The 19,932-nt window shown below is 40.7% G+C and overlaps 2 protein-coding genes across 7 annotated transcripts in view; both read left to right on the forward strand.

The window, feature by feature from the left end:
* MARK1 (microtubule affinity regulating kinase 1) overlaps positions 1–11,043 on the forward strand; it is a 60,023-nt gene extending 48,980 nt beyond the window's left edge. For 2 of the 6 annotated variants that reach the window (XM_071579101.1, XM_071579141.1), the window contains 5 exons: positions 62–162; positions 2,738–2,896; positions 3,836–4,090; positions 6,819–6,863; positions 8,978–11,043. In XM_071579101.1, coding sequence (XP_071435202.1) covers positions 62–162; positions 2,738–2,896; positions 3,836–4,090; positions 6,819–6,863; positions 8,978–9,332 — 915 coding nt within the window. In that variant the 3' untranslated portion in view covers positions 9,333–11,043. Of the gene's footprint in view, positions 1–61; positions 163–2,737; positions 2,897–3,835; positions 4,091–4,657; positions 6,864–8,977 lie in introns of those variants that run through there. The other 4 variants (XM_071579110.1, XM_071579133.1, XM_071579116.1 and 1 more) reach the window with 4 other exon arrangements.
* A 2,825-nt stretch (positions 11,044–13,868) lies between these two features.
* On the forward strand, positions 13,869–18,830 carry C2H1orf115 (chromosome 2 C1orf115 homolog). Its single transcript, XM_071579158.1, has 2 exons — positions 13,869–14,760; positions 17,309–18,830. The coding sequence occupies exons 1-2, from the start codon at positions 14,476–14,478 to the stop codon at positions 17,426–17,428; spliced, it is 405 nt and encodes a 134-aa protein (XP_071435259.1). The 5' UTR covers positions 13,869–14,475; the 3' UTR covers positions 17,429–18,830.
* Positions 18,831–19,932: the final 1,102 nt, after the last annotated feature.

Raw genomic sequence — 19,932 nt, forward strand, 5'->3', positions numbered from 1 at the left:
TTCGTACAACAAAATTACAGTTGAAGAAAGGATTTAATTTTAGTCTTAATTTTTTTTCTAGAATAATGTGTTTTCTGGTAGTGGGATGACAAGGAGGAACACTTACGTTTGTGAACGTTCTTCAGATCGGTATTCTGCCATACAGAATGGGAAGGACAACAGGTATTGTTCATCTTTTCTTGCATATTAATTTGGATACAAGAAGTGAGGTACAGAAGAAGCAGGTTATGCAAACAATCAATAGCATTACAAAGCATGGTGTAAAACACATAAGGTATATGCTTTCATCTTGTCTTCCGCTACTGTTTCTGTGTTTGTGGGGAATTTTTTTAACTATGTCAGTCAACCTTTGCTCTGTATTAACATGGGTTGTCTTCCAACACAGAATTAAATAACTGTGCTAACAACTAATTGCTAAGTGGGCAGTTATGCTGTGGAGAACTTCAGATGGATTGCTTTGACAGTGTCACTTGATCCTTTTTCAGTTCCCCCTGTAATCACTCAAAAAGCTGAAATTGTTTAAAGTTGTCAATCACTTTCAATATAACTTCTGTGTCTAAATAACATTTTCATAGTGATGGTAACCAAATTGTCTTTATAGGGGATGATAATTACATCAGTTTAGTATGTTTTGTTAAACAGTATTGTATTTAACAATGCCACACTTACTGGTTTCTTTTAAATACGTTCTTTTTTGATCTTTGGTATTAGTTAACCCCTTTACCTGTCTGAGAAATAAAGTAGTGGCTTTAATGGAGAGTAACAAAATCTGGATTTTTATTTTTTTTTTAGATTAAGTAACAGGTCTTATTCTGATGTTTTTAAGCTATTGAAATAAAACAGTTAATGTAAAGTGAACAAAAAATCCATAGCATGAAATAACATAATCTGGTAAACTAGTTTGGTTTTCTGTTCTGTCATAGAGGTTTAATTTTTTAATGATGCATGTAATTTTGGAAATAAGAGAAGTATAGGGTTGTTCATCTATAATAAAATGATTAGCTGTGGAATATGTAAAGTACAGCTATTTAGAAAAGTTTTAAAGTGCTTTAAAAAGGTACATTAGGAAGCAGAACACTAATTTTCAGTATTAGTTTAAAATTATTGGATGGGTGCTTTCAAAAATGTGTTCCAAATTTTTTGTGTATTGTTCAAATACTTGAAACTTGAGTAGAAAGAATCCTTTTTTGAAAAGAAAGAAAATAACACGTTTTTTAGATATAGGGTTAAAATGCATACTACAGTATTTTTTTCCAATCTTACAAAGAGATTTTCTTCCAAGAGATTTAATACTAAAAACACTAAAAAGAAAGGATTTTATTTCAAAGTTTTTCATTTTACAGTTTAATTTTTTTCTATAGTATTGAAAGACTCTTAATCCCTGTTCCTTTCATGAGTGCAATGAATATCATGCTCTTTTCTGTAGGCATATTCTGAGAAATGAAGAAGAATATATTTTGAATTTTATTATTTGCCTTTCCTACAAGATGATGTGTTGCATTTGAGTTCAGATTTGGTGCAGCTGAGTGTCTTGTGCAATCGAATTATTCATCTGAAATATTTACCTCTTTGCTAAAGATATTATTTAGCTTTCCGACTGTAGCGAATACATTATTAATGCAATTTCACTTATGCTTGTAGGGGCAAAGCTGTAGTTTGTCTTAAGTCATTTGACTTTTGTTTTAAAAATTAATAACAGTAGTTTTGCCACTACTTTCATCTTTCTTGCTACTTTAGGAAGGAGAAATAAAAGTACTGGTAGAAGGAGCTGCACTTTGAAAGGGTTGACTCAGCCTAGCCGTGGCTGGAGTAGTCCACAGGAGAAGTACAAATTGGTCCTGTAAAAACACAGTCACTTCCAAGTGATAATCATAGAATCATAGAATTGATTGGGTTGGAAAAAACCTCCAACCCTTCGTCCAACTCCAGTCCATTTACCAGATCATGGCACTCAGTGCCACGTCTAATCTCAGTTTAAAAACCTCCAGGGATGGTGAATCCACCACCTCCCTGGGCAGGCCATTCCAATGCCTGATTACTCTCTCTGGAAAGAATTTTTTTCTGATATCCAACTTAAATTTCCCCTGGCAGAGCTTGAGCCCATGCCCCCTTGTCCTGTTGCTGAGTGCCTGGGAGAAGAGACCAACCCCCACCTGGCTAGAACTTCCCTTCAGGTAGTTCTAGACAGTGATGAGGTCACCTCTGAGCCTCCTCTTCTCCAGGCTAAACAACCCCAGCTCCCTCAGCCTCTCCCCATAGGACTTGTGCTCCAGTCCCTTCACCAGCCTTGTTGCTCTTCTCTGGACAACAGTTCCCAATGTTTCAAGTTTTATATGTTTGTTTTAACTGCAGATAGGGGTAGTCTCAAAAGAGGAGTCTATTTAATCAATCTGTTTAAGCCTTTTGCAAATTTCTTTTTTGGTATTTTTCCTACTTCCATGTAGTTTTTGTGTCTTCCATTCTTTGTAGTCTTTCTTAATTACTTTGTCTGTGTAAGCCTTACTCTTGGGAGGAGTGAAAAGGCCTAACTTAACAGGTGTGGTGAATTGATTTATGGATGAACATAATTTTCACAGAATTCTGTATTTTTTACTTTAGCTGAGTGAGACAGCCTGGTCACTCAGTCATCCAGTTATTTAAATAACACTTGCTGTGTTCTAAAAGAAGAAATTACTTGAAGGTTTTTACACTAACCTTTCTTTTCCCTTTCCCTTTCCCTGTCTCTCCTGCATCGCAGCCTAACGGAAATGTCTGCAAGTAGCACATCGTCTGCAGGCTCTGCAGTAGCCTCTGTATCCACGCGCCCTCGACATCAAAAGTCTATGTCTGCCTCTGGTCATCCTATAAAAGTTACACTGCCAACCATCAAAGATGGTACTGAAGCTTATCGACCAAGGTAAGAAATGGATGGTTGTTTCTTTGCTGTGCACTTCAAAAATGCTGTTGTTCGGTTCAGGATAGGCCCCAGTGAGTTTGTAATCTAGTCAAAACTGTCGCCTTGCATTCTGTTCTGAAACAGTAGCTTACTCAAATACTGTGGGTATTACAGATGATTTAAGCCTGTTTTTGTTCATGCATACCGTTAAAAGAAGTTCCTTGACTGCCTCCCTCTGGAAACTTCTGGAAAACTTAAGTTAAAAATTTGACTACTTTAGACAGGACCGTACAGGGCAGGCCTCTATAAATTCAGCTGAAGTTACTGAAATGGCTGTAATAATGCCAAGGTTATGGGTTCAGTCCCCTATGTGGGCCATTGACTTAAGGGTTGGACTCGATGATCCTTGTGGGTCCCTTCCAACTCAGAATAGTTTGTGAACTCTGTCTGTGAAAAATGTTAACCTCTCTGATTTGTAGATTGCTAAGCTCATTTGTGTCTAAAAGCACTGTAGTGTAGTTGTTTTTACCATTAACTGCCTGAGTAGCTTTACACATTTATTTCTGTTAGACTATTGCTTAAGAAATACCTGTTAAGTTTTTGGGGAATGCTTGTTTTAAAGGTTTTGACTAACACATTTTTTTGGAAGGAGGCTGGAAACACTTGCAGATTTTGCTACAAACTTTTCTACCTTTTTCCTATTATCTGTGTACACTTTTTAAACTGCTCTTAATACTTGAGATCATTTGATTTTACAGTGAAAATATATTTTGATTTTATAGTGAAAGTATCTCCTGATTGATTCTAAGTATGAATCATAAAAACAAATCAGTAGCAGATTCAGTTTCTAAAATAAAGAAAATCAAGTGCAGGCTTTCTTTCCTGTCTTGGAGGAGCAATTGTCAGGTAGGAGGGTTTTTAGCATAGTCTTTCTCTTTATTTATACTTCTGTTTTCCCAGCAGTGCAACTCAAAGAGTGCCTGCTGCTTCCCCGTCTGCTCATAGTATTAGCACTACCACTCCAGACCGAACCCGCTTTCCTCGGGGGAGTTCAAGTCGAAGCACTTTCCATGGTGAGCAGCTGAGGGAGCGGCGCAATGCCACTTACAATGGACCGCCTGCCTCTCCATCCCATGAAACTGGTGCTTTTGCACACGCTAGAAGAGGGACTTCAACTGGTATAATAAGCAAGATAACCTCCAAGTTTGTTCGCAGGTTAGTACCTCGATTTTTAAGAGAAAAAATTTTAAAAAGTGCAGCCTGTAACCAGGGCCATAATTGCGAAGTCTGAGAATTTGCAGTCTAAGTCTGAAGCACATATAAATTTAGTTAGAATGCTGTTTGATTTTGTGTGTTCCTTCCAGAATCTGCCTTGTTTTACTTCTCTGTATATATTGTAAGCATTGTGTTTGACCAGCCAATCAGCTTCTTTATCTTAAAGGAGCCAGAGAACACTGCCCAAAAGGGGTTTTTGCTCCTGCTTTACAGCTAAAATACAAAGGTGATACAATTATTAAGTTAAAAGAAAATACATTTAAATACCAAAAACAGAGACTTCAACATGAGTTATTTAATTTAACAGTATTCTTTTTTAACTGGGTGCAGTTTCTTGCAAGCACTGTATTTACAATTAATTTTTTACTGTGCTTAGGAGGAATAGGTATTAACAAATTATTTCATAGAATTCTAAAATCTGTGAATAAATGAGAAGCTTAGAAGCAGGCAGAATTCTGGATGTCTGGAAAAAAATATTCGGTATCATACAGCCTCTTATGTCACCAGCTTCTTCAAATTAAGGTTCAGGATTCTGAAAGAAGAAAACCCATACATCCTGGATCTGCATTCATTCCTGTGATGAAGGTAACAGTAATAATACTGTTAGGAGAGGTCCTGGGAAAGATTTTCAAATATACTGTTCAGTATCAAGTAACTCTTGACTTAGCAGTCACAAGAGCTTTCTCAAAAGGGGACTTAATTTTCAGTTTGCCTCTTTCTAGCAATGATTTGTCTATAATTCTTAAGCCTTTTCATGGATGTGTTCATACTGCATTACTGTCAACTTTACAACACAGTTATATCCTGGAAATTTATCTTTCCCTTACAGAACCATTCTGTTACGTACTGAATTCTATCATTTGTGTGTGGGAAAAAAAAAGAAATTCAAAGCTACATTAAGTTTGTAGTTGGAAATTCATAAGGAAAAAACCATGAATTGCATAGCGTGGTACTAAAAGGGAAAAGTAGAGAGAAAGCTGGAAATGCAGTGATGTTCCTCATAAAATTGATTTCACCTGATGAGCTGATAGTGCATCAGTGTGTGTCTAAGGAATACCTCCTATGATGACTGCCCCCAAAAAAGTATATTAATTATTTTCTTTTTTCAGAAACCTGAAGATAGAGGACTATGATCCTCCATTGTTGATATCTCCAGCACTTACATAAAAGTGCAGGGAGAGAACTGTTCTCTGGTTTTAAAGAGTGAAAAAAAGTTACAACAAAGCTAGTCAACTGTGGTGTCAGTGTAGATTTTTAAGTGGGGAAAAAGGAATTTTTTGTTGAGTAACTAACCAATTTCAAGAGCTCAGGCTGGGTTTTTGCTTTATAGATCATTGTTATTTGCAAGGAATGGTATCTTGCCTTTTTTTTGAGAAATCAATATTTTCATTATGTTAAACTACAATATTAAAATAGTCTTGCAAAAATGTGTTTAGAATAATAGATCTTAAATTTATGTATCTAGTATAGAAGATTCTGATACCATTTCTTATTATGTTTTATACTGTTAAAAGTGTATTTTCCTATAATAAAGGCCTTGTAGGGGTTGTGTTTTGTTGCTGATGATAGTGGGGTGTTTTGGTAGTGTTTCATTGTGGTTTTAGTTTGTTAAAGTTTGGGTTGTTTACTTAGTGGTTGGGATTACATGGGTGGAGGTTCAGGGTTTTATTTTTTGCTGTTCTTTGGGTTGTATCACATAACTGCATGCCTTTTAACTTCTGTACTGTTCGGGAAATAACGGTTTATGAAAGACTTTTTTACTAAATTTAGCAAAGCTAAACGCCTTTTCTGGTAAGTATATAAACTAGTGCATAATGAGAATGCTTAGTGAGTAGGGTATTGAAGTATTTTGAATCAATGGTTTATGTCAAGTGATACTTTTCTGATGTTAGTTACTAAAGTATTGGTATTTTGAAGGTATTTATTAGGTATTTGAAAACGGGTGCTAAAATGTTTGTACAGCAGCACTAGGAAAGTACCTCGGTGGCTTATACAATCTGTGGATACATTCAAGTTGCTTCATACTAAAAAGACCTAATATAAAACAGTTTCTTGTAAAGCACAGCTCTAATTCAACAAGACAGAGATATGTTTAACCTCAAGCTCGCTGCTAATCGTACTGAAGTCAATGTAACAGCTGATTTGCTTAAAGTTAAGCAGATGTTGAAGTAACTTTTGTGAACTGGGCTCCAAATACTTGGTCTCACAAACTCTTAGGCACATCTTACTGTTAATTACTTGAGTGTGCTTAAGCATGGACATGTCCTGAAGTGCTTTCAGGACTGAGGTATAAAGGCCTGACCCAGAAGGGTGCAGAGTGGAGCCCCCTGGACCACCTTGACTGACTGCTCCTCTGTGCTTGCTGGAATTACATGTGGCCATTGCTCTGTCTGCAGTAGGTTGAGAATAATGTGTTAATTTTGCCATCAGTTTGAAAAACACCAAACAACAAAACAATTTCATGTCAGAATTAAAAGAAGTTAAGGTATCATAAAGGAAAACTAAAATTACAGCTGTGAAAAAATACTATTAAACAGTATTAGGCTTGACATTATTATACTGAGGTTTTTTTTCTTCAGTAGCTATTTAACATTGTTCTAGGTGTAGGGTTTTTTAACTTTTATTTTTCAACTTTATCATTGAATCTCAACCTTAACTTTGTTTTGAGGGATCCAAGTGAAGGCGAAGCCAGTGGCAGAACTGACACCTCAAGGTGAGGAGTCACTATTAATACTTCGCTCCCAGGTCTTTCGCATCAAGGTTTAAGTGATTTCCTAGACTTTTAATCAGGATGTGAAATAAAATAGTGCTTAAGTAATCTGTATTTCAAAAATGTTTTTTATTTGGGGGGAGGGGGTTTTGGTGAGGTCCTTTACATCCCTCTTTATATCCCTTTATATCTACTTTCTTGCGAAGTATTTAATATGAAATTTTATGTAACCATATTTCTTTGAATAATAAAGCCCCTTGTAGGAGTTAACCAATCATTTAGGCACTTCAAATAATGTTTTGACTTACAAATATTTAATGGTGTTTACTTCTGGTTTCAGTGGAGAGTGTAATATATTTTGTGTGTGTATATGTATCTATTAAATTTTTACTATGGTTACATACTGTGCTCATTACTAAAGCTGCTGTTTGCTAGAAGTAAACACCTTATAGTCCCTGAGGAATGAATGTCACTTGAACTGAGAAGTAAAACAGGTGACATTCAGACAAAAGGGGTGGTGACTGCCGAGTATTGAATTTGTATGGCAACCACTGTACATAAATCTATAGGTGCTTTGTTAGTAATAAAACATTCCTTCATATGCTTCTTTTCCAGTATATCTGCTCTTTTGCCATGTTTCAGCATTTAGTTCTGCATTTTTGGTGTGCTTAAGCACAGTGCATAACTCTTTATTCTTCTGCTCTCTAATGAACAGGCATTGTAGTTTTCATTCTAAACTGATCACTTACAGAAAGTATCGACGTGGTTTTCAAAAAAAGAAAGCCTCTATTTAAAAAAAAAAAAACACAAACAGCACATTCTTAACATGATAGACTGTAAAATACACAATGCATTTGTCTTAAGTTAGCCCTTTTCAATTCAAAGCCTATTAGCTGTCGAATTCTTGCAAGTGGAAAGGGAAGAGGGATTAATCAAGTTATCAAATGAAATGAAGTGTGAGGTTGCTTTCAGCTCTTGCTTTCATTCTCTAGCTTTCTCTGCTTTTTGTCATCCTACAGTGTCTGTTTGGGGCTAAAAAAGTCATTTGAGATCTTATCCCTGCCATTCTCTATCCCTTTATATCAATGTGGTTCTCTGGGGATCACACTAGAAGTTAAATTTAAAATACTTGTTTTGACTCCTCTCTGAAGAATGATGGTTTATAGACTATCAAAATGAGAACAGCACCTTTCCCCAGTGATGGATGGGGATGCATCAGCATCTTGAGTACCTGGGACAAGGACAGATATAGCTGCCTGTGGAATGACTTTAAAATAAATAGTGCTGTTTCTCAAAATGCTTTCTACAATGAAATAAGTAATCTATTTGGTAAGGAAGCATCAGACTAAGACCATTAATTGGAAATTACTCCATTGCAATTTTGTCTGAGTCAGTGTATCAAATAAAATACTTTGTGTCTACACGTCGCTGTTTCTTCTGTGAAAAAGCTGTTGGCCCTGTACTGAAATGGTGACCTCAAGCTGTTTACAACCAATTTACAGCACAAAATTTTGTTTCATCAGTTAAAATAAAGCATGTTCTTACAAGGTCTTTTGACACAGAGAGAGGTCAAAAATACATAATAAATGCAAAAGGGGAAAAGGTGGAAAAGAAAGGGAGGGAATTAACTGAAGACTTGTGAATCACAGGGTGGGATTTCTTCCTCTGCTGCTTTTACAGTATGATTTATGCTTCAGGACTGTGTCCCTCAACTTCAGTTTTGTTGGTGTATGGCATGCTCCAGATCATGAAATCAGCAGAACTTCAGCCATGCTTTTACATAGATTCCACTTTCTTTGGAGCAGTATGGAGTAACGTGTGTCTGCTGCAGTTACCATTGCACATGCTGTCATCAGAAGACTGTAGAGCAGGGGTTTCCAAACTGGCTTTGCTTGTGTGGCACTACTGTGGCCACTGCAGTGCTGTGCTGAGGCGCAGTGTGCAGGAGATGGGGCATGACTGTCCAGCAGCATCCATCTAACTCTTTGAATTAGATTGTGGTGACTAGTGGTCTGTCAGTCGCAGTTTAGAACCCCCTGTTCAACAGCTGTATTTCTCTTCTTTCTCTTGGTCATACTGCTTTTGGTTTTTACTTTTCTGTATGTCACTTGTTCCAGGAGTGTTTCTGGGGAGCCAAAAGACAGAGAGAAGGAGGATAGCAAAGATTCAAAGCCACGCTCCTTGCGGTTCACGTGGAGTATGAAGACCACTAGTTCTATGGACCCGAACGATATGATGAGAGAGATTCGGAAAGTGTTAGATGCTAATAACTGTGATTACGAACAGAAAGAGAGGTTTTTGCTCTTCTGTGTTCATGGCGATGCACGACAAGATAGCCTTGTGCAGTGGGAGATGGAAGTCTGCAAACTGCCACGATTGTCGCTCAATGGAGTTCGTTTCAAGAGAATATCTGGGACTTCTATTGCATTTAAGAACATTGCATCCAAGATAGCAAATGAGCTTAAGCTGTAAAGAGAACCTAAATTCTTTGGGATCAGGGAAGATTCATACATGATCTACACTTTGAATGTACTGGTTACGCCTAATGTGATTGGCCTGTGAAACTCCCCATGTAGAAATTGCCCTTATTGCAATAAGGTTATACATAGTTATTCAGAATTGTAAAGTTAAATCCAGTATGACCTATATTAAATAACTGTAGCTAAAGAAGTTATGTTCACATGTACAGGTAAGTATATAGAGCATTCTGTTCATTTTATGTTCATAGAGTTGTATAATAAAAAGATGACTGCTTAAATTCAGATCTTGTATAGTTGTCTAGATTTCTGCACAGAAATGTATGTTTGATGCTTTGAAAGAAAAGTTCTTCCCTATCATTTACATTTTTGGTGTTTTTATAAGTCTTACCTCTACCATGCATTTTTTAAAAAAACTTCTGTCCTGAGTCAAATGCACAATTTCACAACTGTAGCATGACCATTTTTAGTTATTTAAATATTGTTCATTAATTGAACCAAAAGTTGATGAATCGGCTTTTGTTCTACACGAGACTGTTCCTGCTTATCTTTGGCTCTTATCCTTGTTGTTGGACAGTGTTTAGTTGAAAAAAAGAGGTAAACATGTTTACAGTGTTGGCACTTACAGTTTAGAAACTTTGTTCTGCCTTGGGCCAGCTCAGAACTGTGGGGGAACAGAAACCAGGCATAAGTGGTGTTCTGTCTGCAAATTCCAGTCCTTACTCCCATGGCCCATTAACAAATGTAGCACCACAATGGAGAACCAGAATTATTTCTTTTGAATATCATGGTGTAAAATATCACTTGTTTGCTGCCTTCAGAATACTACAAATTCCATTTTATGGAAATATATTAACATTGGGACTGTTTAATAGCACAAGATAATCTGAAGTGTTGACCAATTGTGTAAGTTAATAATACCACCTCAGGAATTAACTTGGCTTTTGGAACATGTGCCCCCCAAAGAGTACATGCAATTCCACGTAATATTTTACAGCTAAACATACATTGTTTATAATGATAAATTGTTGATTTATGCTTTTGTGGTTGTACAGTTTGTTCCCATGTAACCTGTTTGTGTTTAATATTTTACCAGATTTCTTGTATTTATTCCACATCATTATGCCTGTAATGTGCAGCTTTGTAATTAGGCACTTGCCTACAGAAAAGAAAAAAAAACAGCCCCACATTTTTTTCCTTCATGATTAATGATTATAAACTGTGTAAAACCACTAGTACTGGTACATTTTAATACTTGTTCTTTTGTACTGAATTAACCATAGAGGTTGGTTGTGCAATGTTATTTAATGTCGTAATTACTGTAATATCAACATATGGGCCCCATCTGCACACTCTTGTGAAGAATAGAAAGTTCATTAAGAAATTGTCACTTTAAAAAATAAAAATTAAAAAAAAAGCTGTGGTAAACTCTGTAACCCTAAGTTAGAAGGCTGTAAGTGTAGTAAATGTGCCATTCTCTAATGGCTTCTTGACTGAGATGGACTTTACATACTGTACTGTGATGTAGCTTTCTTATGTAACAGTTATGTTCGGAAATGGACGTGTATTGTTGCCTTAGAAAAAGGGTGGTGTTTGGAAAGAAAGAACTGTAGCCCCTTTTTTTTTATCTGATGTTCATTGAAACAAAATCTGATGCAAGTCATCTTGATTCACTGGTGCACTCTATTAAAACTTACTTGAACAGTTCTCATACTAAAATACTTGTTGTTTGCCCTTTATAAAAGTGAATAATTACTACGGGTAGCAAAATAGTTGAAAGGTGAGCAGGGTCCATCTTCAACATTGTGTGAACGCAGGATGAGCATTGCATCGGTTCGGTGGTCCTGTGCCGTCCAGAAACTATCAATGGTTTAGGACTTCTTAGAAATGAATGTCCAAGAGCTTTTCAGCAATTCACCAAAAATCAGCCTTGTTGAGGGGGTTGTGTGTCTGCTCAATTTACCCATAAATGTTCAGTTATCTTTGAAAATACACAACTCAAATATACCCATGATACTAATCCAGGGTTGTGTATGAACTTAGCCATGAAACTAAACCCTTTGCCTTTTCATAAGGTTGAGTGGAAAAAATATAGGTCATGCTGTGAGACAGTAGATTAAGTACTTAGGACAGCTTCCCGCTTTACAGGCGCTGTTTTCCATGGCTAACTTTGCCCTAGATTGTAGCTGCTTTTCACTCTCTGCATAACCAGAGATGTATTAACGTTTCAGGAAACAGATCATGTTTCCAGAGGAGAGAGCTTAAAAATTTTAGTTTAACTCTCCCATGAAACAAAATGCCAATTTAGTGTTTACATATATGGGCAGTTTGCAAATGGTATTATTTCCAGTGACTGCCAGCAGTGTGAAATCACACTGCTTCCTGAACCCTACTGCCCCTCCTTCCTTTTGCCTTACTGGAAGGTGAGCTGTGAACCACCTCATGCTCTCCATAGCAAATACACCAGCGAGAGAATAATCTGAGTGTGAAAGGTGTTGCTGCACCCAAATGCAGCATTTGGCTTTCCAAATCTGCCTCTGGCAGGAATAAGATGGGAAGATCTGAGAATGAGATTTTTCTCAGAACTGGTTTTATTGGCAAGCAGAATGTACTTAGTATGGAAATTAGAGAGATGGTGCATACCGAATCCTCAGCGCCTGGTTTTTGGGTCTCAGAACAGCTGCCTTGTATGGACCTGTTTCATAGAAGTTACTCCTTGGGTAAGAGTGGGATAAGTTGCATTTTGGATCCAAGTGTTCCTGACTTCCATGTGGGAGGAGATCAGTGTGGTGTTTTATCAGCACAGCTTTAACTCGAGAAATTTGGAAGAGTTTTAAATTATACGTGATGTTTCACAAGTCCAGGCAGATACAGGGATGTCTCAAATCTTCAGAGGGCTTACATGTTCAACTGTAATTTTTGACAGCATTTCTGGGGGGTGTTTGGGGTGGGTGTGTGGGTGAGCAGTTGGTCTGCTGCATGATTCAGCTTCTTTGGGTTGGAGTGGTTTTTTGCATTATTTCTTTCTTTAAGACATACAGACACTTTTCAAACTTAGTACATCCCTTTTCACACAGTCCACTTTAAAACATTAAAATGTATATAGGTCAGTGAAAGGACTACAAATGTTCATTCCTCCACTGAATGAACAACACTGCTGGAGAACCAAGTGGCATCATTAATGCCATATAGTTATGATGATGCTGTAATTCCGTGAGTTAAGACATGAGATTTTGATACCCGGTGTCATACACCCAATGGTACCTTGGACCTATTCATCACAGAACATGCTATGGTTTCCCTGCTGCCACGCAAATGGAGACAGGAAATCTCAGCTAAGAAATGTATTCTCTGAGGTTTTGATAGTTGAATTTGGAAAATGACGCAAACTTGTGAAGTACAAACCCAGTCTGTGGGGAAAGGCCTGCCCCTCTTGAGCAGACATAATCTTTCACTGTCTCCGCTTCTCACATAAGTGCAAATATACATTTACTAATGGCTCTAGAAAACCTAGACATAAACACTTTCCAAACCCTCACCCCCCCCCCCCCCCCAATATTTAATGCATTTCTTTTCTTTTTTTCAAGGTAGCTTCAGGTTAACAAGATGAAAGATCCCATTTTGCAGCTGCTAAACAGATTATTGTTATTTTATTTGTTGATGCTGCTACTTAATCAGCATGAAGAATTTTACTTCAACCCTCAAACTATCTAAGAAAGTAGCACAGGAAAATCTACAGCAAAATTTGCCTCCTATACGTGGCTGCTTCAGACTGTCCACGTGCAATTACTGTGGGCCTATGGTGCTACTCTGTTTCACTGGCTCTGTAGAGTTCAGGACATACCGGCACCTCCAGGATGAAAGCTCAGTACCCGGCCCCAGGAGCTGGCTGGAGAACGGGGGAGAACTGGGGAGTTCAGGAACGGACCTTGCAGGAGCTGCCGCAGCCAGAGCCCAAAGGAAGGAGGAGCTCTTGAGTGTCACTTGCGGTCTGTGACCGGTGTTTGGAGTGTTCTCAGAGCACGAAATTCTGTCCTGGGTCTAGGTCTCCACTTAAACATTCTGGAGACTTAAAAACCTGATGATGGTAACAGGAGAAGTGTCACCTTTAATATGAAACGGGAAAGGATATAGCACTCCCTTCCAAAGAACTGTCCGTCACAGAGCTTTCTGGCTGGAGCTGTGACAGTGGTGAATCACCATTCTGGGGGCAGGTGACAACACTAGGTGCAGGATTTGCTTGCTGAATGTTATGGAAGCATCTCGGGGAAACAGTTTCAAGGCTTTGTTCCTCAGTAAGAAAAATCAATTGTAAAGGTTTAGTCTGTCCCTGTATTGCATTTGCTTTTGTATGCAAAAAAGCATTTGTATGAGTATGAAATGTTGATAAATATACCGACTGATTGAATAAATTGTATCACTCCTCCCAAAACAATTTTGCTTGTATTGATCTACCCCAGCTTATGAGCACTGTTCAGGAAGCACAGCTGTTAAACTCCAGCACGCCCAGCTGCAGAGGCACGCGGGTTATCGGCCTTCTGCAGCATGCGGGGAGAAGCCACTCAGAAACTTTGCCTTTCAACGAAGACTTAGGGGTTTTCTCCTTGGAGAGAGTGAAACGCAGCCCCGGACGCAGGAGAGGCTGTTCACCCGAGGCTTCGGTAGGAACACCTATAGCAGAGGGATGACAACGGAGCTCGGCGTTTTTATCTGACGAGAAAAGAGTGTGACCTCGCGGAGCGGTGCTGCCGCGGCCGGTGCGGTGCCAGGGAAGGAGCTTCCAAGGTTTTCTCCAGCCGTCGCGGTGCGGGGGCTACACTGCCGCCAGCGAACCCTCGTTCCCTCTGAGCTGCCGGGGTCGAAGGCCGGGCTGCCCGCTGCATGTCCCAGCTTCCTCAGCAAGCCGAGACACAAGTTTCCCGCACCGGAGCGGCGGCGGGGCCGGAGCCGGGGGAATCGACAGCCCTCGCCCGCCTGCCCCGGCCCGTTATCCGCACGGCCGCGGGGGCCGGGGCGCCTCTCCCGGCAGCCGTCCCGCCCCGGGGAGCGGGCAGCGGCCGCCTCCGGCCACACCTGTGGCGCAGCGGCGGAGGAAGCGCCCGGAGGTTGGCGCAGACGGGTCGGCGCCCAGCGGCACCATGACGGTGGGTGCGCGGCTGGGCGCCAAGGTGAGGGGCAGGTTCTCCCGCAGCGGACCCGGCGACGACCAGGTCTCCATCCTACCCGGCGAGGAGGAGGAGGCGGCGGCGGATCCCGGGGGCAGCGCGAGGGCCCCGCGGGCGGCGGCGCTGGGCGAGGAGGAGGAGGGCGCCGGGTCCAGGAAGGTGCGGTTCGCCGCCCTGCCCGACTCCTACGAGCCGCTGCGCCCGCCGCGGGGCTCCGTCAAGCAACCCTACGGGAAGCGGCTGAAGAAATATGGGAAGGTGAGGGCACAGCGCGCCGCGGGCGACCGGAGCGGGGACCCTCGGCAGAGGAACCCCCAGCACAGGGACCCAGGAACCCTTGGCACAGGGACCTCCGGCACAGGGACCCCCAGCACAGGGACCCCCGGCACAGGGATACTCAGCACAGGGACCCCCAGCACAGGGGCCCTCGGCATAGGGATCCTCAGCACAGGGACCCCTGGCAAGGGACCCTTTGCACAGGGACTCCTCAGCAAGGCACCATCGCCACGGGGAGTTGCGGAGAGGGCGGGCAGCGAGGTCTCGGCGCCGACTTTTCCGAGGGGCTCTGGGAAGTGCCCCTTGTCCTTCGGGCATTTCAGTACCAGCTCCCAGCCCCGAGGCGGGGGTAGCCCGCGGGCTTGCTCTGGACTTTCCCAGGAAGGGGCCGGTGCTGCTGGGGAGGGCCGGAGACCGACCCTCGCCTGGATCAAAGAGCACAAAATCTGCCTCTTCGGAGTGAAAATGACACTAAGCTGATCCACCTGATGGGTACTTTGCCTTGCTTGGTTCTGCGTTTCCCTCGGCGCCATAGTTTTAATACTATCCCTTAGAACTTCCAGTTAATTGGCCTACATTTTTTCCCTTCTACTGAAGTGACCAAAAGAAATGGTAAACACCCCTCCAGGACATTCCTTTGCCAAGTTCACCTTCTAGGTGTCCCCTGAGAATCACTGGTGTGAGTCACAGAAGAAAGTGCAACATGTTCTTCATCTCTAACAACTATTTTGGATCAAAATTTTTCTTTTGCTTTTCTGTGTGGGAAGTCACAAATCCTGCAGTCTGGTGGTTTAGTTTTCTTCCCATCGGAAGATGAGTGTCTTTGGTTATGAAAGTGTTATGTGGAAGAATTTGATTATTTTTCTCTTCTTCATGTCACTTCAGTACGTCTTGGGTATGTCTTGGATATTTGTAGCAAAAAATAGTTGCTGTGTTAGCAGGAAAACCTGTCTGTTGTCAGGAATCTTTTTCTGCTGCAGAGATTACAGATGTCAGTGTGAACCATGACTTTCTACTGCATTCTTTTAAAAAAAGATGATTTTGGTAAAGATATGCTTGCTAGGTCTGCCATGCAGAAAATGCCAGTCAGCTCGGCAAAGTTACTTACAGATGTCAGCATAGTCAGGAGCTCTCTCTCAAATCCTACTGTTTCATAAAGAGTTTAATAGAATATTTCATTCTTTCATGATGCATTTGATACTTCTAATTTTCAGCACTGTGACTTCTATGTCATATGCAGCAGGGCTGTCTGAAGCCTGTTGATCCATATGGTGCAGTTTTCTGAGAGCGGTTACATTGCAGCAGGTCATAACTTTGTTGTTGGTGCTATTGCTATATGTGCTGTTGATATAAGGACACTTAGAACTGTTCAGAGCGCAGGCCAGTTCTTGGACACTATGTACTCCCTTTTGTGTTGGTCAGATGACATTCCCACAGGGAAGATTTGCCCATTTGGCTCTGGCATAAAGAACAACTCATGAAAGTGCATGTGAGGTCTGAGTAGGTAAATTGCACACAGGGTAGGAAGGAGGAAAGACATCTCCAGTGGGACACAGTGACAGCAGGGCAGATGTGGGAAGGGAAGGCCCTGCATCTCCTCCTCCAGCCCCAGGCTCTGCCTCCGGTATCCAGCTGCCTTTTTATTTTGGCATCTTAATTTCTTTCAAATAAGTTTCCGTAGGAATAAACCCAGCAAAATTCAGCTATATAGTAGCATCATGATAGCTGAAAGTTTTCATATGATAGTATCACTGTCCAGCTTTAAGAAATCCAAGGACTATAACAGACATCGACTAGATTTCACTGATTTTAAAGTATTTACTCTGTTTTAATGTCTTACATATTACAAAAGATGCTTTTGATCTAGTCCTACACAAACATCAACAGTTACTAACAATTAATTATGATATTCCTCCCCAACTGACCACACTCTATTTATTCCCCAGCCATATGACCAAAAACTATCAAAAGTTAAATTAAAATAGATTAAGGTTTTCAATTAAATAATCTATAGCAAGTTATCGCTAAAGCATGAACACAGATGAGTTCTTAAACATGTAGAGATATGAAAGTGGATCAAAATATTTTTATTTTGACCAAAAAAATCTTATTTTGGCAAAAAACAATGACATTTCCACAGATGCATTCTCAGTGATTACTACCTTCTTGTTCAGCTCTAGTTTTAACACCTTATATGCTTTCAGAGTTACTAACAGAACATGTGTGTGTGGGAACCATGTACCTCTACAAACTAGGGTGAATTCAAACTAATTTTATTCTTGAATAGGAGCCCACATAAAAGCCTGGCTTCCTGTGGAGGCTGCATCCGTTCACTTTAACTATACCCTGTGGGTGTGTATTTCTATACAAAAATAGATGGTAAAATGTTTTTCCACTCTCAAGTCCTCATTAGCTGTGGGAGAAGTTCATTTTCTGGGACAGTGACATTGGTAGTTGGAATGATTTTAGGTGAAGGTATTTTCTATTACCTTTCCTGTTTTTTATCCCCTTTTCCCATCTCTCTTCGCAGAACGTCGGCAAAGCTCTGCAGAAGGGATGTCGCTATTTGGTGATCGGCCTGCAAGGATTAGCAACAGCCTATTCTGCTCCCTTTGGTGTGGCAACACAGGTGGCAGCCTTTGTCCGCTAGTGCAGCTCCATGCACCCCACAGGAGAGGACACAAGGCCTTTGCTGCTTTCTCAGGATTAAATTTGAGAGCTGCATCTGAGAAACTCCTTGGACCAACAGTCCCAGTCCCATGCCTCTGTGCCAGCCCCTCTCCCAAGACTGAGTGCTCTTCTCTGCAAAAACTTCCAGTGCTTTATAAAATCAGATCAAGTCAAAGAAATACAAGGATGAGGGAATAATCTTTGATTAATTGAGCTGAAGTTTGTTCTCAGGCGTTTGTTTTCTAGAGCTTGTGCTGTGTGGAAGGCAGACATGGATGGATGGAAAAGCAAGTAGATGAGGGAGAGAGAAACAAAGGAAAACAGAGGATGGGAGAGCAGCTGGGGAGGTGGAGCTCAGTTTGGGTAGTGAGAGGAATTGTCAAAGCAGTGAAGGAAACAGATAACAAGGGATCAGTAAAAGATAGTCTTCGGTTTTCTGAGGGTTTTTTGTGGTTTGGTGGGGTTTTTTTCCCCTGAAACAGCTAAGATTATGAGTGTACTTCAAGGTATGTTTGGACATAAATTGACTGTGGCCTGAGACATGGAGAGCTTTGTTGCATCATGGCTGTTCTTTTCAAACACTGGACATATTGAGCTTTTAAATCCTAAGAATGATGTAAAAATCCAGCAAGAAAATTAAGTATGTATTTCTTCTGATTTTGGGGCATTAAAGGTTCACTGTGATCAACATTTTAAACTTTTCCTCTGCTACTATGAAATCTGCGTAATTTTTTTTTTTACTGAGAACAAAGTTTATATCTGACATACCTGATTCTGGAAGCTAGGGCATAAAAACACCTAGATCTGTGGTGTTCACCAGAGAAAAAATAGAATGTCAGCTGCATCAAAAAAAATACATACAGCATTTGGTGTAAGACTGAACAACTGTTGTGTATAGGAATGGGGCCAAATAATCTGCCAGCTCCATCTTCATTTCTGTATCTGGAAGTGGTAGCCAGAGGATGTCGACATCAGATGGCTCAGCTCAGTAATGACGATGGAGCAGCTTCCATGTCTCACCTCCAGGAATATAAATCTTGTATTGATGACACAGGAACAAGGTGGTTTATGCACCTTAAAAATCCTGTGGGTTTTGTTTGTTTGTTTCTGTCAGTCTTTTGTGGTAGCAGTAAATGACTTTCCCGCTAGCTCTTTCTCTTTATTATAGATCTTCCTGGTTTTCATAGCATTTGTAATCAAGAAGTTGACTAAATTGGAAAAAAAATGCTGTTCACTTGCCTTCTTTGCCTTTTTTGAATGAAGAAGCTTGTATGTCTTAGCAAACCACACTTTATTTCTTTTAAATGTAGCCAGTGAATCAAAGGTGGGGCTTTTTTTCTCCCCTTTTCTAGCTGGACTGTAAATAAAAACAATGAGATCTGTGTCGTGTTTTTAACTACATGCGTAAGTGCACAAAGGAGGAGTCTCTCAGCAGTGGCCCAGCCAGCAAGGGGAAGCTGCAGTGTAAACTTCCCCATGTTATTTTGCCCATGGCCTCAGTGCCCGTCTAGGAAGGACATGGTTGTAGCCCAGACTGCATGGAAATGCTCAGGAAAGGCAAGGTGTGGAGATGCAGCTGCAGAGGATCTAAGGTTGCATGAATTGGGGTAGGAATAGCCAAAAAGGTATTTCATTCATTGATTTTATGCCTTTAGTTGCTTCTCTTTATCTTCTTTGTGGGGACAGACCTGTTCCTCTCACCTGCCCCACCAACATGCCAGAGGGTTGTTGTCTCTTCTGCAGTAAGAACAAGGCTGTCCTACCAACCACATGCCACACCAGCCTGCAGAGTTTGGGATTAACTTCGGATTTTGTTACACCGTTTCATATTTTACAGTGCTTTTACATCACGAATCATTAGACCCTTTTTTTTTTAATTACTAAAGCCACGCAGGAGGGATTTGTGTCTCCATTTTTCTCTGTGAAGTGAGTGTCCATCTATTTGTCCATGTGTCCTCTGACTAGAAAGGCTGCTCCCTCATTGCAACACACAGGGTCCAGCCCATTCACTGCTGGACTTTCCACAAAGGTAAACATGAACTTTAGCTCCTGAACTGCTCAGCACAATGGTTACCACTGACTTTTGCCTGCTGACGTATGGTCTCTTCTCACCTGGTGCAACTTTAGGAGAATAACCTGCTTGCTATGTATACAGGACCCAAATTTCATGTACATGGTGTTTTTGTGCGAGCCTGAGAAAAGCAAAGCTTGAAGCATATTGTTGGGTCAGCTTCGACTGACTGGTATTTCCAAAACAGAGCAGAAACAAAGAAAGAGTAGAGAGAAAGGGAAAGTAAGCACTTAACTTATGCTGTTGCTATAAAACACATGGTGATTCATTTTCCTTCCTCAAAATGAACTGATGGTTCTCACCAAGGTTACCAATTAATTCTGCTAATCAGTTCTCTTTGAGCAGTGGAATTTGTGAGACCAAGCCTTGACCTGGTGGTTTGCTACTCTCTTCACTAGCCCAGTTCACACAGC

The sequence above is a fragment of the Pithys albifrons genome, chromosome 2 (genome assembly GCF_047495875.1).
Source record: "Pithys albifrons albifrons isolate INPA30051 chromosome 2, PitAlb_v1, whole genome shotgun sequence".
Classification (NCBI taxonomy): domain Eukaryota; kingdom Metazoa; phylum Chordata; class Aves; order Passeriformes; family Thamnophilidae; genus Pithys; species Pithys albifrons.

What these genes read in the sequence shown, in the direction of transcription:
- C2H1orf115 (XM_071579158.1), top strand. Translation starts at nt 14,476, where the DNA reads ATGACGGTGGGTGCGCGGCTGGGCGCCAAGGTGAGGGGCAGGTTCTCC. An exon ending in GGCTGAAGAAATATGGGAAG is followed by an intron (nt 14,761 to 17,308) that starts GTGAGGGCACAG and finishes CTCTCTTCGCAG; the next exon opens with AACGTCGGCAAAGCTCTGCA.